General features: G+C 42.1%; 1 protein-coding gene across 1 annotated transcript in view; it reads left to right on the top strand.

The window, feature by feature from the left end:
• Nucleotides 1–27,773, top strand: part of SNRNP200 (small nuclear ribonucleoprotein U5 subunit 200) — a 1,344,735-nt gene that overhangs the window by 27,804 nt on the left and 1,289,158 nt on the right. Inside the window, exons 2-3 of the mRNA XM_044084204.1 lie at nt 6,821–6,984; nt 11,568–11,739. Of these exons, the coding sequence (XP_043940139.1) occupies nt 6,821–6,984; nt 11,568–11,739 (336 nt within the window). The remainder of the gene's footprint in view (nt 1–6,820; nt 6,985–11,567; nt 11,740–27,773) is intronic.

The raw sequence follows: 27,773 nt of genomic DNA, 5'->3' as shown, positions 1-27,773 counted from the left end.
CCCGCACACCTTCATTTCTCACTACAAATTAGATGTGGCATCTAGAGGACGAGCTTCATTTGGTTCCACAGTGCTCAGGAGTGTTTTCCAATGAGCCACCCGGGATTTAGGTGCTAGGGACGCTGTCCCATCAGTCAGAATGTAGGCGAGATAGGATCACATGACATCTTTTAGTTATGTACTCACCATAACTTCAGATGTTTGGGATCCATCTCTTACATTCCTAATAACCCACCCTCCTTCCCCCTTCCTTGGAGATCAGAGGATATCAGAAGGTCCGAATCCTGTTGTTTCATCTTGAAACATCTAACAATGTTATATAATCAAGCTGTGCATGTGTGCATGAATGCGGACAAACAAGATCTGGGGGATTAGTGGTGGTGCATCCTGGGATAAAGGTAGCTCAGCCAATTAGAGGCCTCGCTCTATAGCATAAGCGTGCCGAGTCGGAGCCGAGGGATTGGCTCCGAGCCCATCAGTCAGAATGTAGGCGAGATGGATCCCAAACATCTGAAGTTATGGTGAGTACATAACTAAAAGTTAGTTTGCCTTGGAGTAGTTTACTGGGACAGAGTTTACTATGATTACCGAACTTAAGTACCAGTTCCAGTATGTTAGTACATATGCCTACTAGAGGTACAATCTGGTCCAGAATGTTTGTGTTTACAAAGTATGGGAATCTCTGCACCTACAAATTTGGGGTAATGTATTATTCAAAGTTTATAAACGGGTAATGAAAGTCCCACCGTGGGTATGATATTTGGTTGACTGGTGAGTGTCTCAATAGGTCTGAGTATAAGCTATGGGTCTCATGTGACAGTGGGTTGCCTGTAGCTTGCTAGGATGTGGTGTGGGACTTTGTTCATGGTAATCTGGATGTGGAGGAACTCTAGCGTGTCATCCTGTTTTAACCAATCTAGAGCTTTTGAGTTTGCTGAGGATAATTTTTGCAGGTGGAATGTCTGGGAGGTCTTTGAGATTTGAGAGATTACATTTAAGTGCCACTGCAAAAGTAAATTTGGTGGTGGGTATTGTGTACGTGTTTCTGACAACCATTTTATCATTCTGAGTGCTTGTATGCAAGAGTTTGGTCTCCAGAGACTTTGTGTATATACATGTCTCATGTACTGTTTTTCTTTGAGGATTAACTCATTACATCTGAATGACGTCTCTAAGTGCATCTGCAGTTGACTCCTATTGTTTGTCCATATTTGCATCAATAATTCCAAAACCATGCTATGTACACGGTTTTAAAAGATTTCTAATTAAACCTTACACAAGGGCCAATTCAACTGCATTAATATTTGACCTCTGTGTAGTGCAAGTAATGAGATATTAACTGTTTTTACGATATTCATTTTATGTAGCTTTAATTTCACATTTTTCTAAATATCTCAACAACCAAGTAACACAGAATTCCTTAGCTCATATAAAAGTTCTCAGCTAGATGAATAAAATGTTGCTGACTGTGTGTAACTTGAATGGTTGCTGAGATATTGTAAGTTGTTTACAAATTATTACAACTATAATAGTCACCGTGCTTACTGCTACGTACAGAACCTAAAGAGTACTACCACTGTAAAACTAGTTTGTGAGTTTGCCGTTTATGCTTTCACAATCCCTATGGTTCCGGAGATATGAACATTTGTTTGAAATGTGAGGACATAATTTGATCCTGTAAAAAGGCTCCACCCATTGGAAGCTGCAGTGCAAATTCCTGAACTCCATTGGAGTAAATGAGTTAAATGGTTTCAGTGAACATTGGACAGTTGTTAGATTGTCTCAAGATACCATATCCACTAAACTGGTTGAGGAAAAATTAAGAGTGCATATCCATAACATTGGATCCTTTATTAGGTGAGGTACAAGGATGCAGTGTAGGAGGGGTTAGTAGCAGGATGATTAAGGGTGCTTTTGGGCCTTGGGGATTAAACTAGGCTATATAATAAATTCAAGGGGAAGTGCTCCTCAACGTGCAAACTAGCTGATCTATGCTACTCAATGTACAAAGTAGTTGCTCTACACCGAGTTACTGGTACAGTTTCAGAGGTGGTTTTATAGGGAAAATTTGATTTCTAGGTGTTTGTGTCTATATAGAGCACTGCTGTATGATGTGCAGTGATATGCAGATGCACTTAAAACACTGAAACTGGCTTCTCTGTCCTTTGGCCAATAAAACTGCAACACTTACAGCTTTCTTATGCAGGTTCCAGCTCAGATGTGACCACTACCTACTGCCACTAGATGGGCTACTCTTCTAATGTAGAAACACAGAAAAGATTGCTTGAAAGTGTATGTTACCACAGAACAACTTTAACAAACTAACTAGACAATGAGAATTGAAGTCAATAACATTGAAATATAGAATACAAACAAATTGACAGTGCTGTACAGTGTGAACAACAGGATGACAATAATGTAACATTAATGTCAATATAATTAAGCAGAGAGAATAGGATATTTGTATGTAATACATTTTACAGAAGTTGAAAGTTATATACAAGACAGTAACATTTTTGAAGTATGTGATTATATGGAAGGAGGGATGGAAAGAATAAGAAAGTTTTATTGGACAGAGAGAGAATATGGTGCGTGGGTAATGTGGCTAGAAAGTTTACCATTGGTATTTAACAACGTTCAGAGGACAAGTTCTTAGTTGTGCACTTAAGACTGGAAAGAAGATTCCTATATAGTCCTTGTACAAAGTACAATGAAATTTGTAGCAGTCCTAAGGTACAGTTACATATACTAGACATCATTTAAATAAAAAAGACAGTACAATACAGTAGAACAGCTCACTTTAGATATTTTACACATGTGAGATGGAGTGCAGTTGGTAGTAGTAAAATAAGTACTAAAAGGAATGTAAACCTGCACTTTGTAGTGCAGAACTATCTACTATTGTACTGGTCAGAATCAATCAATATGAATATTTGGAATTGTATAATTCTCATAAAGCTTTGGGGTAGAAGCTATTCTTAAGTCTGTTTATCCCTGATGGAATGGACTTAAACTGCCTGCCAGAGGGCAGCAACTCAAACAGATGACGTCCAGGGTGAGAAGGGTCTTTTCAAGATGTTGACTGCCCTGCTGACACACACAACGCTGAAAAGTTCCTCCAACGAGGGCAGTGTGCAGCCGGTAATTTTTTGGCAGAGTTGATGATCCCCTGAAGGGCTTTCCTGTCTTTCGCTGAGCTGCTGGCATTCTACTTAGTGATGCAGTTTGACAGCACACTCTTGATGCAGCGCTAAAAGGACACCAGCAGCTTCACCTGCAAGTTTTTTGTCTTAAGAATCCTCAGGAAATGGAGTCTCTGCTGTACCTTCCTGACTGCCACTGTAGTATTTGTAGACTAGGAGAGGTCTTCTGCAATGTGTATACACAGAAACTTGAAGGCAGGAACTCTTTCCATACAGATCATAACTCAATATACATTAATGAAGACTTAAGTTATGCTTCCTAAAGTCTTATTAGAAGTTCTTTTGTTTTGGCAGAGTTCAAGGTGAGATTGTTTTCAGTACAGCATGCTGTCAGTCTTCGTCCCTGTAGGCTGTCTTATCTCCTCCTGAAATAAGTCCCACCACTTCTGTGTCATCCGTAAATTTAATAATGGTGTTGGTAGAATGGGAGGAGAGTCAAGTTGTGGGCATAGATAGTATACAAAAGTGGACTTAACACACATCCTTGTGGGGTGCCATTGCTGAGTATAAGGGTGGAAGAGAGAGAAGATTCTAATCTATCCATCTGGGGGTGGTTAGTCAAAAAGTCTTTAATCCAGTAGCAGACAGATTGTGAAGTCCCAAGCCAGCAAGTTTGGTAACCAGTCTGTCCAGGATAATTGTGTAAAAAAGCTAAACTGAAATCTACAAAGAACATATTCGCATAGCTGCCCTGCTGCTCAATATGGGAAAGTGCAGTGGAGATGGCATCCTCTGTAGACTCGTTTGCTCTGTAAGCGTACTGGTATATTTCTGTGGTGACTGCAGGCTGTCTTTGACGTACTGCAGGACCAGTTATTCAAAGCACTGGAGTAAGTGCCGCTGGACTATAGTTATTGAAATTGCTGATGATGGATTTCTTTGGCAGTGTGGTTATCATAGTAGAATTCAAGCAGGATGGAGTGATGGACTCGGAGGCAGATTGAAATTCTTTCTAAAGGCCTCAGAAAGCAGATCCACACATTTTTACAACACCCGTTCTGTCATTCCATTCAGCCTTTCTTGGGTTGACCGCTCTGAACACATTCCTGACATCACAGTTTTGCACTGTGAAGGTGTGATTATAGAGACTTGATGTGGGTGACATGAGACTGCTGAAGCTTCTTTGCTGAGACCTAGATGCAACTGTTTCTGCTGCTTCCACTTCAAAGTGAGCAAAGAAATATAAGTTCCTCTGCCATCGAAGAGTCCGCATCAACAGCTGTATGGTTACTGTTTTTGTAGTCAGTAATGTGCTGCATACCTTGCCATAGTCACTGTGGATTATTGTTTTGAAGCGACCCTCTGTTTTCCTTTTGTATGCTGCTTTAGCCTCTCTGATGGCTCTCTCTAGGTTGGCTCTAGCCATGCTGTAAAAATCTCTATTGCCAGTCCTAAAGGCTGCATTGTTGTGCTTGAGGAGAGATCTGACCTCCAGGCTTCTAATTTTGGTACATACAAATACGTTTGCTGACCGTGACGCTATCCGCACAATTTTTTTATATAACTGATATTGCTCATCTTGGTTTACTATTGGAGAGGAACAGGCAGGGTAGTTCGTTTCTATGCTTTATTACAGGGAAACACATCGGGGTGGATAGCAGTAGTACAAAATTATAAATGAACAGATTAACTGACAGACTACACAGACATACATGCTTATATCTCAAAAGCTTACTACAAAATGGTAGTCGGGCTTGCACGTGCTCAGTATTTATTTTATTTATTTATTTTACATTTGTTGACCGGGCTAGTCCAGCTGGATATATGTCCATTTTCAGCAGAGGCCCGGGGAGAAAAGCTCCTCGAAAACACAGTAAAATTTATATATAAAAAATAATATTTTACAGGTACAATACAAGATTAAGCTATTTTATACATGATAGATTTTACAGATGTGGGTACATCATTAATATATAAGCAAATATTTTCACTTCAAAACATGTTTGATTACAGAATCATATGACTTGTAACATTTGTTAACATAGGTAGTGTTGATGATATTTTAGGAATATTGACGAAGAGATTTTAATAAAATATAAGGCCTGTTATCTGTATGGTTTTCAATAGGCAATTATATATACAGTTAAGAAGACTGGTGTCTTTGTAAAAAAAAAAAAAAAAAAAAAAAAAGCATGAGTAGTTAGTCTGTGTTCACACAGGGGCATAACCAATGGGATTTAAGGTAGGTTTTCAGCCTGCTTTTAAATTGTGTTAGTGGAGAAAGGGAGGTCAGGTCACTGGGGAGAGAGTTCCAGGTTTTACCCACGGTATTAGAAAACAGAGTCACCAGCCTTATTGTAGGTTTTGCCTATTTGTACTAATATTTTATTAGATGAGCGTAGGGCAGGGGTGGGCAAACTTTGATTCGTGGGCCACATTGAGTTCTAACATTTGACAAAGGGGCCGGAACAGGAGCAGATAGATGGCATGCTTTGAAAACATCACCTCATTGGGGGAAAAATACACATCTTGGGATATGGAGAAAACATGTGCTTTAATTTCCAATGAAAATGAAGAAAAGCATTACAATAAAATCTCTGACTTCGAAATGAGTCTTTAAACACTGAAAATCAAATAAATGACCATTTTATTTTAAAGCACTGAAAGTTCTGTTATCCTTCAGGATATCACCATCACTCTCCTCCTGACTTGTCTTTTTTTTTTTCAAAAACGGTAGGAGATGCAGATGTACTTGTCCTGTTCCTTTTATTCAATTTGTTTCCCCGGTGCCAAAAGTCAACAACGACCAGTGCAAGGATGAAACAGTTGCAGCAAGTCAGTCTGTGAAATGTTATATTTGATCTGCGCGCACTGTTTATTTTAACAACGTGCGTATCACGGAGACACACATTTTAATGGGAGCAGTGTTGAGCTTGCTAGCATAATTAGCGTGCTTTGTGGCAAAAACCGCCACAGTTTCTTGGCATATCAGGCAAACAGCAGATGATCGGTGTTCAGTGAAAAAATATTTAGTTGTCCACTCCTTATTGAACACTTGACATTCTCTGTCCACTTTCCTTTTCTTGGGTCCGCTCATCTTCATAGAGGGGCGGTGGGTCAAAGGGTAAAGTGCAAACGTGGAGTAATAGGCCTACGCTTCACCTCAACAAAGCCAATATATCTAGAGTGCGCCATCTAGTGAGGAAACATCAGAATTGCAGGGGAAATAAAACATTAACAAGGTTAATTTATTACATTTTTTCAAGTTTGGCGGGCCGAATCAAAACGTTTAACGGGCCGCATGTGGCCCCCGGGCCGTAGTTTGCCCATGCCTGGCGTAGGGTCTTAAGGTTGTTATAGGTGGTGATAAGGTTGGTAAGAATTGGAGTGTTAGTGGAAGCTAACTAATCTTGTGCAGGAGGGTAGATTGGAAGCCTCTACTCTGGAGCATAGTTGATGCATTTCAGAGAGTGGGGCATAGGGTGTGGTACTTGCTTACATGCCTGTTTGGTTTTCTCCTTTAGTGGTGGTTTGCAGTATGAGTGACCTGAATACTGGGTGGTTGGCAATATGGGCGACTAAACACTTGGAAGTGCTTGCATATTCATTATTAACATCTGTTTGTTTCTGGTTTTAATTGGAATTTTTTTTTTTTTTTTTATCTAATTGCTGTCTAGAACTCTAACCTTGTGTTGCAAGCTGATCGTTCTTTGATTGACCGCACACGCCGTGATGAACCGACTGGGGAAGTACTGTCTCTTGTTGGAAAGCTGGAGGGGACACGAATGGGAGATAAATCCCAAAGAACAAAACCCCAGATGCTGGAGGAAAGGAGAGCCAAGTAAGTGTGTGCGTGTGTTGTAAAAAAAAAAAATGCTAGTTAATGTCATTCTGAACTAATTAAGTCAGCATTTAGACAAACTACTAGCATTTGCATGTAACCTTGTGTAAAATAGTTTATAGCCGTGTTTAAGTGACGACGTGGTGATACAGCACACTGCTTTCTATTAAAGGTTGTAAATGCAAATGAAATGCTATTGTACAAAAAAAATATTTGTAAGGCTTTAATTTGCATTTGTGCATTTTACTGATCTATGCATTCGGTGAGTTGGGCTAACACAGACCAGGACAAGTTAATGCTGCACAATGTGTTTTTCAGTTTATTTATTTACATAATTGGTTAGTTTGCTGAATTCTGAGACAGTGGTTCATGTAATGCAGTTTTGTTTGTTTTACATTCTGTATGTTAGTTTAGTTTAACAGGGTCCTTAAAGCCTTTCTGATTTTTTTTTTTATTTCACTCAAGACTTCAAGCAATTTAATGGAGCACTTATGTGTATTCTTTAAAGCATAATATTGAATATTAAAAACAACCTGGGAGACTAAAGTGCATTTCACTTGATGTGTGTCATCTCAGACTTTGTGGAAATTGGCTAGCATACTGTGTTGTTCGCGTGCTGAGGTGTATCCTGGTGTATTTCCTGAAGAGCCAGTCTAGCTTTGCTTTTTATGTCCTGCTTTTTGTTGTCTTCATAAACTGGGAGTAGGCATGAATTTGACTAGCTCCACAGAGTCATCTTTAGCTTATTTTTTTGTAGTCCTCTTTCTATCCTTTTTGTATGGTACAGAGCATGTGTGCTGAGTTTTTTTTGTCCATATTTCTGAACACCGTAATTTACTGCAGGGGTGGCATGTACCATGAGTTGTTATAGGAAAAGTATGATATTGAGGGGGACCACCTCACATGTGCTTTGGTGGTGGAGCCTCGAGAATTGTGAGCCTGTTTTAGCACAATTTTTTTTTTTTTTTTTTAATGGTGTGTAGAAGCCTGCTTTGCTGCAAACACTAGTACATTTCCTTTCATGTTATTGCAAGGTTCATAAGTTGCTACTAGACCATAGACCAGCTGAACCTTTTTGAAGTCTAGCCACTGTAGTCCCACTGGTGCACCCAACAGCTTTGGATGTGGGGTAGGTCTGAGATGAATTTGTGGCTTTCCATCCATTTTTTCCTAGTTAAACCCCTTCAGATCACTATAGCTTGAAGTACTTTCTCAGAAATGACCCAAGCTACTTTCAGCTTTTTATTTTTGTTTTTGATAATGGTTAATTTCTTCTTCTGCTGTGATTATTTCCCTTTTTTGTATATCTGTACTGCATGTTATAAATGTTGTTGCATTCATTGCGTTTGGTGAATATTGTCTTGTGTTGTCTTTTTTTTTTTTTTTTGCTGATAGACTTTTAACAACCAAAGGGTATAAACTGTCATTTTTAACCTGACTCACTCACTTGGCTGCCATTTGTTTGATTTTTAATGGCATCTTGGTGGCTTTATATATACTTTAAAGTGCATTTTATTGATTGCAATATTGGGAAAGGAAAATAGTTTTAAGAAATTTAGGTGGAAGGAAAATTCAGTTTTGGGACAGACAAGGAAAGGAGCACATGGATAATGCTGTCTTTCAAGAGGAATGGGTATAAAACGGGCTTCAACTGGTTCCAGCTTGTTTGTTCTTACCATGTAGTCTAGTGGTAAACACAGCTTTACTTTGTGTTGTCTGTGTTGGTTGGCTAGAATTACCAGCGTTCCCAGTGCCTCAGATAAGTACTTTGCTGGGGATCATTTTACTTGTTAATATTCAACAAAATCATTTTTTTTTCTTTTGGGGAGCAGATTTCCCACAAAGATTTTCATTCTCATTGTCTTTATTATCTAAACCCTTAGCGCGACATTGCTGACTCTGTATTGTTTGAGGTTCAATTTAAAAGCTATTAAGAGTTGGGCCAATAAAAGAAAAATATTTCCTACCATTTTGAAGGACCTACTAATGAATGGTTCTATTCAAAGAATTCACAGAAAAGAAGAGGGCACTGGGTTCTACTTGGGCTTTTCTTGTTCCCAGGAAAGAAGGGACCAGGAGGACTATTCTAGATCTCTTAAGATTAAACAAATTCCTTCCTGTCCCAAAATTCAGAATGTTAGGATTGCAAAAGCTGCTTCCCCTTATCTTTGAAAAGTCCTTGATTGATTGTGGCTGTATAAAGCATGGCTACCTTCACATTCTTGTGGACAGGAGGTAGCTATTTTTTTTTCAGGCAGGGGGATTACATTACCACTTTTGTGCTATGCCATTTGGTTTGTCTACTGTTTAGAGTTTTAATCAAATGTCTGGCGCACCGGTCATGTCCTTCTGCAGGACACCTGGATGACTTTCTGATTCGGACAAAGTCTCCCCTACAACTTCAGACAACCCTGCAAATCACTAGTGATTGCTTTCAGAAGGTGGGCCTAACCCTCAGCCCCCAGAAGTCAGAACTGCAACTAAGCACAATAATTACTTCCTGGAGGCAGATATAGATTCTCTGCAACAGCTTTCTTTCCACAGGATGAAGTTAATAGGTGCATAAGTTGGTACTAGACTATTGGCCCTAAGGTCTATACAAGCCTAGCCATAACAATTCCCTGGCTATTTCTTCCCACAGTATTTACTTCTCTGTCATTTTTTTTTCAAAATACCTCAGACCTACAAACAAAGTAGGCCTTCTGGGCCCTGGGTACATAGCTTTTTGCATTTTCATAATCCCCTTGACAAAGTTAGATGAGGAAGCTGCAGCGTTCCCAAAAAAACCCACACCTGAGCACATTTATTGCCCCTAGAAACCATGATCCCTATTACCATGCCTAAAAAAGGATATCCTGCTGTGGGAGGGGAGTGTTCATACCAACCCAGTGGTTAATTTCATCTAGTCAAAGGCAGTACAGATCATTACAACAAACTGCTTGGTCAGAGTCTGGGGGAGCACTTAGGAAATTTCAGAAGTACATGGGACTTGGGGACAGACATCAGACCAAATGGCATAGTAATCAGAAAGAAAGATAATGGCTCTTCATGTATGTTTCTGTTTAACCCTTTTATTCTATCTGGGAATGCAATGCTACCATTGACCTTTTCCTAAAATCACTGCCGACTCTTATGTATTGTCTTCATCAAAACCCACCAGTAGTAGCATTGTCCTCTTACACTCTGCATCCCCCGGATTAAAATTGTTCTGTTGATGTTGTCATATGTTTACCTCCCCTCTACGAATCTGTATAGTTTTTGGCAACACCTTAGCCATTCTAGCTAGTATAGACATGAACGCTATCAGTTTTCAACCATAATTATAAATTGGTCTATATGAACTTGGGTCTGATTTGTGTAGTAAAGCTAACACAGCTTTCTTCCAAGATGCTGAAACTGTCCCTCCGTTTTTTAAATGTTGTTGAACCAGATCTTTTATCAGTTTTTTTCCTTTGAAATGTCCACATGAGTATCGTCTGTCTGTTCCTGGAGACTTCACTGTTAATGACTATACCTTGTCGTTTTCTGTCTTGGCTGTTAAATATGTCAGGGTTAGAGAAAAATGAGCCTCAAGAATCAAGTCTTCCATAAACATTTCTCTTTATGCCTTTTCATGGTTTTCCTATTCCTAAATTTGTTACATTTGTTTACTGAGGATATCAAGCTTAGAAGTCCATTTTCAATGGAGTTTGTGCGAGAAATGTTAATTGTACATTAAAAAATTGTGGTTGAAGGAATAGAATGCAACTAAAACATTGGTAGGTGACGATAACAGAAATGATACATACTTGATGGAAAACGTAATTAAGTAGCTTACATGGCTTTCCAAAGAGCAAGTGATGATTTTGTCTGTGATGCATTACTTGGGCTGTCTCTGCCGTAGACGAGTAAGATTTCGGGGAGATTTGTTAATAGTGGAAATCAGAAGAAGAATGAAGTCCTAAAATTAAACCAAAATTATATAGTGAGTGCTGTGCTCTAGAAAGCTTTGAAAGAGAGAAAATGTTGGGCAGTGTTATCAGATGTATTCGTCTTTTCACTGCTTTTGACAACTAAGCTCACCAGTACCAATCTACACATGCTAAGGCACCTGTTGCCTTGTTGAGAAAGTGATGCTAGTTAGAGAGAAACTGAAGTTATGATTGTACATATTTTCTTGCTTATGGTGTGCAAGCTTGCTTTTGTTGTGTGCTACAGGATACAAAGTCCTAGGATACTTTTTTTTTTTTTCCCCCCGGCTACACAAACCTTTCAGATTTTTGCAGCATTCTGTTCTTCTGTCGTAATAATGAATCCCCTACTAATAGGTGTTTAAGGCCTAACACTACTATTTTTATAATAAGATTGACAATGCAGTATGTGTGGACCAGAACAAATTGTAGACCCAAGAGAAGTTTTGAAGCCTAAACCCACATAATGCGTCTTTGTTGCATCTGTATTATGCCAGTGAGATGATTTAACATACTTTTCATACTGGTAACAGATAGTGACACTGCAGGTGTTTAAACCATGGATTTGTTTCACTTTCTGCTTAAAAGTAAAATGTTGCCCTCTCAGGTTCTGTCCCATTTTTTTGCATACAGGCGGCGTAAGAGAGATGAAGACCGACATGACATTAATAAAATGAAGGGCTATACACTACTCTCGCAAGGAATTGATGAAATGGTAGGCATTGTTTACAAACCAAAAACCAAAGAAACCCGTGAGACATATGAGGTGTTGCTCAGTTTCATCCAGGCTGCGCTTGGAGATCAGGTGAGTTCACTTTTAGTATAGTATACTATTTCTGGATAACCAAATTGTGGGGGGATTAGGGTTTTACATTGAGAGAATTGCACTTGTGTAGCAGCTGGCACCAGCTTGAATTCAGAAATATCATAATGTTTTTGTTTTGTACCCAATGATTTGTTTGTAGTCCTACTAATAATGTACAACATCCATCAAGTGATGGCTTGACAAAGGCAAGTTCAAGGGTCTACAGAAGTGACAGTAGGTTTATATCTCAATGTGATGACTGTCAGTTTTGCAGGTAGTTTATGTATAGATGGGAACTGCCCTTCCTTCGCTTATTCTTCAGCTGCCCGCTGTTTTGTATTTCCTTTTCTGTGGTAGTTTTCTACTTGTCCACTACTTTAAAAATGGTGTCCTTGTTTCTTATTTCCTTGGCTGATGTTCTTAGTGTTTCACTGTTGCAGTGATCACATTTGGGTTATCCCTGCCAGGATAGCCCTCTGCCGGCCCGAATACCAGAGGCTTGGTATTTCTGCTTTGGTTGCTGTCGCTTCAGGACTGACGTCGGGTCATCAGTAGTATAAAGTAAGGCAGCTGACGCCATTACATCAGTCTTTCTTGCCGTGGAGCCTGAAGCAGATTCAGTTTGCATGAGTGCCGGTCAGCCGCCACCTGAGTTTCGTCTACCGAGTTTAAGTTGAAGTCTTCTAAAGCCAAGTACCCCGTTGGGGATCCTTTTTTCTTGCAGTAACTGATGTCAGAAAAAGTTAACTGTCTCACCTGTGGAAAGCAAATACCACACCGAGACTTTAATTCTTACTGCATCACTTGTTTAGGCCCAGACCATGACGTCCCCTGTTGTTGCTGTTGTGCTTTGTTCAACGGCAGAACTATTCGTCATTGGGCCCTTATTGTAGCTAGATGTTTTCTCTTACAGTCCTCGAATTCCAATACGGCTTCTGTAAGCCATCCGACAGCAGATCTTCTGAAAAAAGATAGACAGAGACAGACCGTACAGATCCAAACCTACCGACAACGCTTTCATTAAGCTAGTCATCAGTTCTCTGGTCATCAATGAGGCGCTTTCACAGTCCCTGATGCCCGCTTCTGTGGATTCACAGGCCCTTACAGAGAAGCTTTCAGAGTCTGGTATGCTGCAAAACTCTTCTTCGACTAAGGATCCTGCGGTCGTCTCTACCTTGGATGGGTCCGGAGCCGCTGAGCAGGCACCGGCTTCCGAAGAAGTCCTTCGCACTACCGATTTTCAACACAAACCGACATCTTTTGCGACTACTGTTCTTTCGAAAACTAACAAGTTTCTTGGGCCCAGGGTACGAACTACACCCAAGAAACTGAACCAGTCTCAGGCACTTGCTTCCTTGACTCAGTCTCAAATGCTTAAAATGGCGGATGGCCTTATCATGCTGATCAGGGGAAGCCAAGCTACCCCCTCCAAAAGGAAAAGATATCTGTCCCCTGTAGTTTTGTCTGAACAAGAGTCAGACTACTCTGATGCATCTGAATATGAAGACATGCAACCCCTCTCTACTTGTGAGGATTCTGATGCAGAGGGTTCCATCCCTTCAGCCTCTTCCCCCCTAGGATTTTTCTTTGGGGAAACCCTTCATACCTTGAGGGAGCATTTCCAGTGAGAGAGTCAAGACTACCCTCAGTCTAAAAAGAGACTCTGGGAATTCTTAAATCTTCCACAGCACAGACCCTTGGCCATCCCCTCAGTCCTGGATGTTGTGGGGGATGTTTTCCTGGAATCCAGCTTGACTCTTGACACCCACCATCCTACACCCAGAAAACCAGACAGGTACTATACAGTCCCTGACTCTCACATATTTCTTTTTAGGAATTCTACTGCTGACCTTGAGGTAATTTCTCAAGGGCCTAAAGGGATTAATGCAACCTCTGCTAAGAATCCCACCCCCTCAGGTAGGGATTCCCGAGCACTAGACAGATGGGGTAAAAAAGTATACACCTCGACTACTCTTGCACTAAATTGTCAGTTGCATATTCTAACATTTCAGCAACATACCCTGGAACTTCTCAAACAAAATATGCCTTCCTTTCCTGCTTGTGCAGAATCTAAAGATTTACAAGAGTTAATGTATTCTGCAAGTCAAGTAACTGAACACACTTTGCACAGTGGTTTTTGATGCCCTAGAAGCTTCTTGAAGGGCAGCAGTCACTGGATCTGTCATTAGAAGGCATGCATGGCTTAAAGAACAGCCCCTGCCAGACCATGTCAGATCGAAATTGTTGGATGCCCCCCTTGCACAAAGACAACTTATCTGGCACCAAGGCAGAAGAGGTATTAAAGATGGACAAAAAAGCAAAATCTATGCAGACAGTTAAGGATTTCTTAGAGGTCCAGCCACCCAGGTTCAGCAAGCATTGTCCCACCAAGCACTGGTCCTTTCCTACTCCCACTAAGCCACTCCAGCCCATGCCCTGGGGAACCAGACCCCCCCCCCCCAGACAGCAGCCACAGGGAATGCAGAAATCTAAGCGGTGGACTACCTGGACTACCTCAACTTCAAAACCAGGGAGTTCTAAGCCACCCCTTTATGGTAAGAAGTCACAATGACTCGCCTCCCCTACCCCCTCCCTCTGCCCCCTTTCACTTATCCCTAAGAGGAAAACTCTTCTTTCATGCAAGCACCTGGGCCACCATTACCAACGATGACTGGGTTTTCAACATAGTGTCTCAGGGATACAGATTTTCCTTCCACACCCTTCCAACCCCAAAAGGGTTCCCAACTCTGCCTCCAAACCAGTGGGCAGAGGCTCAAAAGTAAATACTTTCCCTGCTTTGTATGAGGGCAGTAGAGCATGTTCCTGCACAACAGATAGGCCAAGGTTTCTACTCCATACTTTTTTTGGTGCCTAGAAAAGAGGACACCTGGTGCCCCATCCTTGATCTATCCATTCTAAACACCTTCCTGGTGATCCCAAAATTAATAATGCTCATCCTCCGGCAGCTGCTACCTATGCTCTCCAAGGACGCTTGGCTAGCTAGCCTAGATCTAAGATAGGCCTGCCAATCAGGGAATCATACAGGAAATATCTCCGTTTCAGGGCAGGATCTCAACACTTTCAGTTCTCTGTGCTTCCCTTTGGCTTATCTACTGTTTTCACAAAATGTCTGGCTCCGGCCATTGCCTTTTGCAGACAAAGGAATATCCAGATTTACCCTTACCTAGATGACTGCCTTATTCAGGCATACAGCCAGGAAAAGCTGTTCAAGCACCTGGCCTTTGTAAATACCCTACTAACCTCCCTATGGTACACAATCAACGAAAAGAAATCCAAACAGGTGCCCACCCAAAGGATTATCTTCCTGGGATCAAGCCTGGACACAGCATCCCAGATGGCATTCCTTACACGAGAAAATTTTTCCTGACAGCATACTTCTCTCAACTAGCCACCAGGCCCCAATTATCTGCAAGGAAGATCCTGCAAGCTCTGGGGTTAATGGCATCTTGCATATTACTCATTCCATATGCCAGACTGCATATGAGGAAACTTTAATGGTACCTAAATAGCCTTTGGTGTCAACAGTCTCAAGACCTGAAGACTTATACCTATAATTCCTTGCCTCAGAAAAGATTTTCTTTGGTGGCAACAGCATGCTCCCACAACAAGGTACTACCTTTCTCACTACACCCAACTGCCCAGACCCTCGCCACAGACGCATCAGACTATGCTTGGGGTGCACACCTGAACGGCAGGTGCATACAGGGCCAATGGAGCCCGTAGCATATCCCTCTGCACATCATCCAAAAAGAGATAATGGCTGCCCAGCGCACCTTGATAGATTTCAAGCCCCTTCTCTCCCCAGGGGCTCTCCTGATCAAAACAGACAACACCACTGTGATGTGGTATATCAACAAGCAGGGAGGGACTTGCTCCTGCCCTCTATGCTGGCTGGCCATGACCCTTTGGCACACAGCTTCTGCCATGCAACTGCACCTGTTAGCACAATTCCTACCAGGTTCTCTCAACTCTTTGGCAGACCAATTAAGCAGAAATCTCCTGGACCCATACGAGTGGCAGCTCAACAGAAGAACCTTCACCCTAATAACTCAGAAGTGGGGCACCTCAAAGGTCGACCTCTTTGCCTCCCACACCAACCATCAGCTCAGCAAATTCTGCACCAGGGAGCATCACTGCATGGCTTGGAAAGTGGATGCCCTGCTGCCCTGCCCTTCCCCTGCGTCAGTCTATCGGTCTATGCCTTTCCTCCACTACCACTCATCCCCAGGGTACTGCTCAAAATAAAGGAGGAAAACTAAGGACACTTGTTATATATCCAGACTGGCCTTGCCAGCACTGGTACCCGGTGCTCTTCCGCCTATCCCCACTACCCCCATGGCATCTTCCTCAGATTCCAAACCTCCCGACCCAGAGGGAAGGGGAATTCATGCATCCCCCAATTGCAGGCACTCAGCTTGGCTTATTCCCTAACCCCGGATCAATCTGCCAGCCTTAGTAAATGGGTTCTATATGTTAAACGTGAGGCCAGACCCTCTAGCACTCGAAAGTCTTATGCAGACAAATGGAAAAGGTTCTGCACCTGGATCCAGGTTAAGGGAGCCAATACGGCACAGCCCTCCCTCCCTCTCATCCTAGATTACTTAGCTGACCTACTACACAGTGGCCTCTCTTTCTCCTCTATAAAAATCCATGCCTCTGCTGTCTCTGCACATTTCCCCACTGAGCAGCCCCTTTTCTCACACCCTTTGATCAAACAGTTCCTAAGAGGGGCTAGCAACTTGAGTCACCCAGAAGAGCACCAACCCCAGCTTGGGACCTTAACTTTGTGTTGGAAAAGCACACCTACCCCCTTTTGAACCAGCTTCTTATGCAGACCTAAATTTCTCTCCTGGAAAACCCCTTTCCTTCTGGCCATCACTTCAGCCAGAAGAGTCTCTGAGCTGCAAGCACTCATGGCTGTGGGAACCCTTCATCATCTTCCATGCTGACAGGGTGTCCCTCAGAACTAACCCATCCTTCATGCCCAAGGTGGTGTCCAGTGTGGCTCTCCACCAATACATTCATTTACCCACTTTTTTTCCTAATCCCCAGAACAAGGGGGAAAGGATAGTGCACTCTCTAGATGTGCACAAACAGCTCAGATTCTATCTAGATAGGACTAAATCCTTCAGAAAGTCTGATCAATTGCTGGTTAGCTTTGCTACAGGGGCAGAAGGCAAAGCCATCTTCAAATAAACCATTTTCAAATGGATAGCATACTTCATCCATTTCTGCTACAAACAACATGGAAAGCCTCCCACCAAGGGGGTCAGGACTCACTGCATCAGAGCAGCCTCCACCTCTGCAGCTTTCCTCAGAGGAGTCCCCACCAGGGATGTCCTGGAGTCTGCCACCTGGACATCTGTTCACACTTTTACCAAACATTACCACCTGCCTCTCCTCTCCAACTCTAGGGCAGGGTTTGCCTCTACAGTCTTGCAGGGCATTTTAGCCAGCCCATAGTTCCTTGACTGCCTCCACCCATGTCCTCAGCTTTGGGAATCAGCCCAAATGTGATGACTGCAGCAGTGAAACACGAAGAACATAGTACAGTTGTGTACACTTAGCATAAATGTAGATGTTTGAGTGTATTCACAATTGCAGTCCTGGTTTCCCTCCCTCTCTCCCCCTTTCTTCTCTTTCCTTACAAGGGACATATTGCCATTTACTTTCTACTGGTGGGGTTCTTCCACCAAAACCTGGCTCCTACTTGGGGGCTCCTGACAAGTTAGGGCAAGAAAAACTGATGTAATGACGTCAGCTGCCTTACTTTATACTACTGACGACCTGATGTCAGTCGTGAAGCGACAGGAACCGACGCAGAAATACTAAGCCTCTGGTATTTGGACCGACCGAGGGCTACCCTGGCAGGGATAACCCAAATGTGATGACTGCAACAATGAATACACACTAACATCTACATTTATGTTAAGTGTACACAGCTGTACTTTTTCACTATGAGATACTGTCATTTTTGAATTCTGTATTTACAGTCAATGGTTTTCCTGTTTACCTTTCTTCTGCAAAGAATGCCTTCTGGCTTTATTTGGCTTCTCTATATCATGGCTTCCCCATCACAGTTTTTTGTCATGTTCTGCACCTATCCACTACCTTGGTAGTCTTTCTTGAGTGCATTGCCAAAACTATGTTCTTTTTACACCACTATTTATTGATTACTTACCTGTACATTGCAAAGTATATAATTATGTCCATCCATATCGCTGTTGGTGTATTCTTTACAATAGGATCCTCTGCCATGGGCGGCTTGATATCCAGCCAGTATACCAAAGCATTTCTGTTGTAAAGGGTACTCCATACATCACACATATGCTCCCCAGTGCACTGCGTAGGGCATAAAGGTGACGTTCTATGTATCTTCCTCAACTTCTTTGTCTCCGGTCTGAACGCCTTTTTCAATCATTGGTCTGAATGCTAGTTTGTTTGCTGGTTTCTGCAGCTTTCAAATAAGTGTCCTGTTGGGGTTTTTGGATTTTATTATCTTACATTTGTCTTCTTATCTGGTTGATGTGTTTCATGTCCTCCAGAAGGGAGAAAAGCCAGTGTGGTAGACTGGTTCCCCATAAAGATCATCACAAGCAGTGTTTGTTCTGTTTAGGCACTTTCCACTACCATACGCCTTGCAAGATTTGTCAGTCTTTTGTCTCTAAGGTGTTGTGGAGTCTGCTTTCTTCCCTCACAATTTACCTAGCAAACTAGTGACTTAAACTGCTGGCTAAGGATATCATGGAAGGATCTTCCAGCCTGAGGGGCAGCCATCTGCAAAGAAGATGGCCAAGAAAAGTCCGGTCCGATTCTTTGGCTGTATCTCCTCCTTCAGGCGTATCTCTTGAGGCTGGTGAAAGGCTGCAGGAATTGCTCATTGGCTTTTTTGGATTTCTCTGCCATGGCCACTTTGGGGGCTGGCATGTATCTGATGCCACACACATACATGGAAGTCTTGCAGATGTCCACCTCAAATGTACAGGGGTAACCACAGCTGGTAATTCTGAAGGGCCTACAGGTGTCCCTCAAATTTTAGCAAGGGAAGAGGTTCCAACTACCATTGAGTGCTATAAGGGATCAGATCCTCAGATCTTTAAAGGCTGATGTCCCACTCAGAAAGAAGCAAAAAAAATAAACCTATTTCACCTGCTCCAAGAGATCCCCTGAGTGAATGGTAATACTTCACTGAGGGGCTGTTTAATGCCCTTATGGCTCTGAAGCCTCCCCAGGGTGTTTCTCTTTTCCTGTTCCCCTGGTCTTCTACTCATGTTGAGACCCAGGAAGCAGGATTCTTCTGAGGGCCATGCTGCTGATTTTGACGAAGAGTCCCTGACTTATTTCTCCCAGATTCCTTTTCCACTTTGCTGTGGTTCTGAGGAGGAAAGGTATATCATTCCTGAGTCTCCTTTTGAGGAGAATTCATTTGGTGATGCTGTTTCCAGAATGATGAAATTTTTCAAATGGGACTGTACTCAGGTGTCTGATGTTCAGAAACGCTACTATGAGCTTCTACAAGTGGAGTCTTTTAGACCCTCTGCTATTCTTGCAGCCTTGCTGGATGCCTTTTCCACTGCTTCTCAAGCTCCTGACTCCCAGCCCTCTGCTCCCAGAAACCTAATAGGCTTTATAAAATGCAGGAGGACTCCCAAGTTTCTGTGTGTCCCTCTGCTGACCTCTTGGTGGTGTCTGTGGATATTCTTTGTGTTTCACTGTTGCAGTCATTACTTTTAGGTTATCTGTTTGTTTGCAGGTAGCCCTCAGTCGGCCTGATTAACAAAGTCTTGGGTCCTGCGTCGGTTGCTGTCTCTTCTTCCATGACATCAGGGGTATAAAACATGCAGCTGACGTCATTACACCAGTCTTTCTTGCCGTGCGGTGCCCAAAGCAGAAGCAGTTCGCAAGTGCCGGTCGGCCAACTCATGAAATTTTTCATTTTCGAGTTTCAGAATTTAAGTCTTCAACTAAAAGCTAAGTACCCCGTTGGGGAAACTTTTTCTTGCTCTAAACCGATGTCAGTAAAAGTAAATAATTGCATTTTTTGTGGAAAGCAAATATCTCAAAGATTTTCATTCGTACTGTATTCCTTGCCTAGGCCTTGACTACCATGTACCTCGCTGTCAGTTTTGTGCCTTATTGAAACTATGAACTATCTGTCGTCGGTTTATTTGTGCTTCTAAATTTTTTGGTGCTCTGTTAAATTATACTGATATGTCTGCGGTAAGCCATCCGACTATTGACATTCCGAAGAAACGCAAAGCTAGACAGAGACAGGCCGCTCAGTTCACCGTTACTCAGTGAGGCGCTTTCGCAGCCCCTGATACCCGCTACTTCAGATTCGCAGGCCTCTACTGAGACCCATTCGGAGTCCGGTATGCCGTGAGATGCTTCAACTGTAGAACCTGCGGATGTCTCTACCTTGCATGAGTCCGGAGCCGCTGTGCAGGCACCGGCTTCTGAGGGTGTATTCAGGCCTACTGACTTGCATATTAAACCGGCGCCATCTTCTTTTTCAAGGCCTAAAACTCAAACCATGCCTAGAAAACTGACGCCCAGACCGCATGGTCAGGCCTCTATGCCTAAAGAACAAATGATAAGAACGACTGAAGACCTTATTACTTTAATCAGGGGAAGCCAACCTTCTCCCTATAAGAGACCTAGGACTGAGTTTGCTTATGATACTTCTGACCAGGATTCTGAAATTTCTGTTTCCTCTGATCAGGATTTACCCTTATCTACCTATGAGGATTCTGATGCTGAGGACTCTATTCCCTCTATTTCCCCCCCCAGAGGATTTCTCTTTTGGTGAAACCTTGCATACTCTTGGGGAGCTTTTTCGTTGGAAAAGTCAGGATTTCTCTGATTCTAAAAAGAGGCTTAGGGATTTCTTACTCCTGCCCCAGCACAGGCCTTTAGCTATACCTCCTGTACTGGACATTGTTGATGGCTTTTCGGAATCTAGCATGGCCCCTGACTCTCTACGTCTTGCTTCCAGAAAACCTGATAGATATTACAGGGTTCCTGACTCCCACAAGTTCCTTTTCAAAAATCCTACTGCGGATCCTGAAACCATTTCACAGGGATCCAATGGTATTAAAGCTTCTACTGCCAAAAATCCTACCCCCTCTGATAGAGACTCCAGGGCACTGGATAGATGGGGTAAGAAGGTATACACTTCTGCAACTCTGGCCATTGGGGCATTGAATTGCCAGTTTCATATGTTAAAGTATCAGCTGCATATTATTGAATTGCTTAAACAGAAAATGATGTTGACTCCTGATTGTGCTGAAAATAAGGATTTACAGGATTTTTATGCGTTCTGTTGAACAAGTTGGTAAACATACATTGCCGTGTGGTTTTGATTCACTAGAGGCATCTTGCAGGGCTGCGGAAACTGGGTCTGTACTTAGAAGGCATGCTTGGCTTAAGGAGCAATCCTTGCCAGATCATGTTAAAGCGAAATTACTGGATGTTCCCTTAAATTAAGGCCACCTGTTTGCCAACAAGGCAGAAGTAGTTCTTAAAAAGATGGAGGAAAAAGCTAAATCTATGCAAACTGTTAAGACTTTTTACAAGAACAACCTCCAAGATTTAATAGGCATTGGCCTTCTAAGAATTGGTCCTTTCCTGCCTCTTCCAGACCTTCTCAGTCCAAACCCAGATCCAGCAGAGCACCCAGGCTTCAGTCCCAGGGGACGCACAGGACTCGGGCCTCCACTTCCAAATTTGGGAGAAATAAAACTCCCCCCTATGTTAAACTGTCTCAATGACTTCTTTTTAAAACTTTCAAGGACTTCTCAACTGACTGCCCCTTTGGGGAGAAAGGTTGCACTTCATGCAAAGAACTGGGGACTCATTACCCAGGGCAAATGGGTTGTAAATATAGTGTCCCAAGGATACAGATTTCACTTCCACACATCACCAACTCCAAGCAGTTGGCTGGATCTACCTCCAAAGCAGTGGGCAGAGGCCCAGAAGCAAGCACTCTCTCTCTCAAGCATAGGGGGCTATTCATTTGGTACCAGAAGAGAAAAAGGAACAAGGTTTCTACTCGAGATTTTTCCTGGTACCCAGAAAAGACAATTCATTTCTTCCTATCCTGGATCTGCCTACCCTAAACACCTTTTAGGTGATTCCAAAATTCAAGATGCTGACTCTTCACCAGTTGCTTCCTGTGCTAAAAAAAGATGCCGGGTTAGCAACACTAAATTTAAAGGAGGCATACCTGCACATCCCAATCAGGGAGTCTTGCAGAAGATACATACGCTTCATAGCAGGCTACACGCACTATCAGTTCTCTGCACTGCCCTTTTGGCTTATGTACTGTACCCAGGGTATTCACAAAGTGCCTAACTCCAGTCATTGCATTTTGCAGGCAAAGAAATATTCAGATATACCAATACCTGGACGATTGTCTAATTCAGGCAGAAAACCAGGACATACTTTTGAATCATCTGGCTTTTGTACAGAGGGTGCTGACTTGTCTGGGGTACACTATAAATGAAAAGAAATCGCACCTGGTACCCTGTTAACAAATTATATTCCTGGGAGCAAGCTTGAATATAACTTCCCAGGTGGCTTTCCTCACGCCAGAGAAACAAATTCCCTTGACAACCTACTTCAAACAAGTGGTCACAAAACCTTGTTATCTGCAAGGCAAATACTACATGCATTGGTTCATGGCCTCCTGCATTTTTCTAATTCCATATGCAAGACTGCATATGAGGAAACTACAATGGTATCAACATTCTCAGGATCTAGAAGCAATGATTCCTATCATTCCTTGTCTATGCCTAGAGTTCCTTTGGTGGGCAGAGGCCTGCCACCAAAACAAGGGACTACCATTCCCACTACCCCATGCCGCCCAAACCCTAACAGACGCATCAGACTATGCATGGGGGGGTGCACCTGGCAGGGAAGTGCATTCAGGGCAAATGGAACCCAATTCAAATGCACCTTCACATCAATCATAAAGAAATGTTAGCTGTACAGAATGCTCTGACAGCCTTCAAGGACCACATTCTTCCAGGACAATTAATGGTAAAGACTGAAAACACCACTGTTATGTGCTACATAAACAAGCAGGGGGGGGTACACATTCTTACCCCCTCTGCAGACTAGTCATGGCATTATGGAACACAGCCTTGAGCTACCAAGTACATCTACAAGCTCAATTCTTGTCAGGAAAACTAAGTACACTGGCAGATGGACTAAGCAGAACCCTCATGGACCCACACGAGTGGAAACTGGAACCAAGGATTTTCAGCATGTTGACAAGCAGATGGGGGAGCCCAGATATAGACCCGTTTGCCTCCCACCAGAACTATCAATTGGAAATATTTTGTGCAAGGACTCCCCACAGACAAGCTTGGAAGATGGATGCTCTGTCCTTCAGCTAGAAAAACCTATCAGTTTATGCCTTTCCTCCTCTGCTTCTACTCTCCAAAGTACTACTAAAGATCAAACAAGACAAACCAAGGATGATTTTGATTGCACCAGACTGGCCACGCCAGCACTGGTACCCCCTCCTGCGCAGTGTGTCATTGTTGGCCCCATGGCACTTGCCTCAGACTCCTACCCTGCTGTCTCAGCAGAAGAACCAGATTCTGCACCCTCAGCTTCAAACACGGAACCTAGCAGCCTGGCTAATTACCTAAGCTCTCCTTTACCATCCCTCAGTAAACTAGTGATGGATGTCATTTTAGAGGCAAGGAGGAGGCCTAGGACTAGAAAATCCTATGCTGCAAAATGGAAAAGATTCTGTGCCTGGAACCAGTCTCAATGGATGAGCACAGCAGTGCCCAATTTACCTCAGATTTTACAATACTTAACTGAGATGCTTCACAAGGGGCCTGTCTTTTTCCTCGATATAAATTCACGCCTCAAGCCATTTCAGCTCATTATAACAGAACCTCCCCTCTTCTCTCTTCCACCATCCAAGCAGTTCCTCGGGGGGCAAAAATTCAGGACCACCCAGGAGAGCTCCAACTCCAGCCTGGGACCTTAACTTTTTGTATTGGAGAAACTCTGCCTTCCTCCTTTCGAGCCAGCTGCTACTGCAGATTTAAAATTCCTTTCTTGGAAACCGCTTCCCTTTTAGCCATCACTTCAGCAAGAAGGGTATCTGAATTGCAGGCCCTTATGGCAGTGGAGCCTGTCATCATCTTTCATGCGGACAGGGTGTCCCTCAGGACCAATCCCTCTTTCATGCCAAAGGTGGTATCCAATGTGGCCTTTGATCAGTCCATTCATTTGCCTATCTTCTTTCCTAATCCACAGAACAAAGGGAAATGGATACTGCACTCATTAGATGTGCACAGACAACTTTTATTCTACTTGGACATGTCTAAACCTCAAAGGAAATCTGAACAACTGCTGGTGGCATATGCTGCAGGGACAGAGGGGAAGGCTATTTCAAAGCGAACTATCTCCAAATGGATAGGCCATTACATTCACTTCTGCTATAAGCACCATGGAAAACCTATCCCACAGGGGATCAGGTCCTACTCAACCAGGGCTGCATCTACCTCTACAGCCTTTCTCAGAGGCGTACCTACCAGGGACATCCTAGAAGCTGCTACCTGGAGTTCTGTACATACTTTTACCGAGCATTGCCATTTGCCAATTTTCTCTAAATCCAGCTGGCTTTGCCACTGCAGTTTTGCAGGGCCTTATAGCTGGTCCTAATGCTATCTAAATTCCACCTCCCATCCTTAGCTTTGGGAATCTATCCAAATGTAATGACTGCAATAGTGAAACATGAAGAACATAGTACAGTTGTGTACACTTGCCAGAACATAGTACAGTTGTGTACACTTGCCATAAATGTAGATGTTTGAGTGTATTCACTGTTGCAGTCCTTGTTACCCTCCCTCCAGCCCCCTGACTTTGTTTGGCTATACCTCTTCTCTCATTTTGAAACTAAAAAACCACACAAACCAGTAAAAACAAAAAAGCAAAGGAGCAAAGACCATCAATTAGATATGCTGCACGCGGATATTGGCAGTTTCGTTGCTCTATTTTACCTGGCATTTGGACTTTGAATTTGTTGGGATCGTACTATTGCTCTTCTCTCATTTTCAATGTTTAAAAGCTTTTTGGTGTAATTGCTTTTTTGTTTGAGGTATAACCTTGTATATTTATAGATTTAATTGCTTCCCATTAGGGGGGCAGCTGACATCTGGGGCAAGAAAAACTGATGTAATGACGTTGGCTGCATATTTTATACCCCTGACGACCTGATGTCACGGAAGAAGAGACCGCAACCAATGCAGGACTCAAGACTTTGTTAATCAGGCCGACTGAGGGCTACCTGCAAGCAGATAACCCAAATGTAATGACTGCAACAGTGAATACACTCTAACATCTACATTTATGGTAAGTGTACACAACTGTATTTTTCTGATGAGCCTTCCAAATTGTTGGATTCCACTGAACTGCTGCCATCTGAAAAGGATAGCAGAACCATGGAGAGACTGGGTAAGATGTGTACTTCTGCTACTCTAGCCTTTAGAGCTGTCTGCTACTCTAGCCTTTAGAGCTGTCTGCTTTCAGACACGTATGACTAGGTATGTTTTGGCTGTTCTCTGTCAAGCCAGTCAGGCTGTTTCTGATGTCCCTGATTCTGAGGGGAAGGTCTCTGCTCTTGCTTTGCTTAAGACATTTTCCTAAGTAGATCACCATTCCATTAAATGCGGCTGATGCTTCATCTATGGTTGCTGCTTTTGTGTTTGTTTTGAAGAGGTATTTCTGGCTCGGACTTCTGCCTTTGCCTGATAGTTTCAGGGCTACACTAATGGATGTTCCTCTGGATAATGAGCATTTGTTTGGTGCTGCTACTGAGTGGTTCAATTCCCTGCAAGAAAAAGGCAAGGCCTTAAATGAGTTGAAGCATGTTTTCACCCCCCCCCCCCCATGCCCAGGTTTCAGAGGAATTATTCTAATAAGCATGCCTTTGTAGACAACCTTGCCCTTCCCTCAAAGGTAAAAAGGGTGGTAGAAGGGCTCCCCCTGCTAAGGCTACCCAAAATCCTCCTATTGAGATGCCTCCTTTTCCTGACTTGTCACATTTCTCTTTATCTTTCCCTGTCCCTTCCTATTTGAGTAAAGGTCATCCAAGACTCCTGGGTTCTTTATATAATTCGCCAGGGTTATTACATGGTGTGGATGTCCCCCCCTCCTTTTGTGCATTTGTCAGCCTCCAACAAATAAAATTCCAAAAAAGCACCTTTTAGATGAAATGAAGAGTGAACACCACACAGTTTATTGAACCAAGCGACAACGCAAAACACACTATTGCATAAAATGCTTTAACTGTATCACCGCATTTTTTGTTCTTATTCGAACTTTATCAGATGCTCAAACAGTTCCACTAAATTAATTACCCCTTAATATATGCAATTTAAAAATGAATAAACCAGTCACACGCATTTGTATCAATTCCTCATGAATATTCAAAATGAAAGTCACCCAGCTCATAAATGTTCATAACTCCATAAAAAATTCGTAAAAAATCTGTGCTTCACTCTACACAGAATACACAAATATACAAGATGAATCTTGTATTACTCGAAAATCTTACTCGTTTCTACTAGTTAAATATATGACCTGATACTCGCAATATTCATATATCACATATATTTCATAAAAACTTGTTTAAAACATTTCATGGAAGTTCATTAACTAAAATCTGTAATTACAGCATTCTTCACCATAGACAGTATTGCCATCTGGTGACCAAACAGAATATAACATGGAACTTTCATTATACAGAATAAAAGAAACAGTATTAAAACATCACAATATATAAATGGCCTTGAACCTTCATAAGGGCCCTCAAACCTACCCTACACTGTATACAAGACAAATAACCCAAATAAAAATATATAAATATTAAAAATGTGTATAAATAGGAAAAACTTGTATTATATATTGACTACAAAAAATATATCTATAAATACTAACAAATAGATATATTGTAACACATATGTTAAGCATTAAACACACCCACATAGATATACTTGGTATTTGACTTATTAATAACCATATAAACATCACAATTTAGCCGATCTAAGTTTCAAAATTGGCACAAGGGACACGTTCTCATTTAAGCCTGGTGGTCTACAGGTATCAAGTACTAGTTGCCAGTATAATTCACGTACTTCTGTTCTATTTTCCCAATCCCCTCCTCTTACATCATAGGAGATGTATTCCAAAGCAAAAAACTTATAAGCAGCTTTTTTACAAGTTAAACTGTGTTTGTATAAGGCATTATTACCATCTAGTTTAAGAATATCATACATATGCTCATAAATCCTTTTCTTAAATTCCCTCTCCTTTTTACCAACATAAAAGGCGGGGCATTTATCACAAACAACCAAATAATACCTTTAGTATCACAGTTAACATGATAATTGCTAGTCAACATCCTTTCCCTACTCACCAAAAGTAAATTTTCCCCATTAAATACATGGCAACATTGTGCACATTTTCCCCATTTAAAAGTCCCTTTCTTCCGCCCATTTTCTTTTACAAATTTACTTTTCTTTTCTGAAATATCTTTTATATTTCTATCCCTCCTATACGTAAAAGTAACTTGTTTTTGAAAAATGTTGTTTAAATGAGAGAAATTTGAGAACAAATTCCAATTTTTCTGAACATTTCTCTTAACCAAACTTGCTTCACTATTAAAATCCAATATGAAGGCCTCCTTGTGTTTGTCATTCCCTTTTTCTTTATCCACTTTAGTCATTACTTCTACCTAACAACTTTCTCAACCCTAAAGTAGGGCCATATATATCTTTCCTTCCTTTGTTTTACTTCCCCTATAACCTCTTAGGTTCGTAGGTTCATAGATTAGTACTAAGCTAACTGCCCTTGTGAGCCATTTTAAGCCTAGCCAATTATCCCTTGGGAGACTCAAACCCTGCACCTTGTGTTTGTAAGGCAAACACTTTAACCATTAGGCCACCCTCCCAACCCTTCATTCATTTTTTCAGGGTATTTTCTTTCTA

This window comes from Protopterus annectens, chromosome 9.part0 (genome assembly GCF_019279795.1).
Source record: "Protopterus annectens isolate FY-2018-M chromosome 9.part0, PAN1.0, whole genome shotgun sequence".
NCBI lineage: Eukaryota > Metazoa > Chordata > Ceratodontiformes > Protopteridae > Protopterus > Protopterus annectens.
The sequence above is the reverse complement of the archived record's forward strand: the minus strand, read 5'-3'. Positions and strand labels throughout refer to the sequence as shown.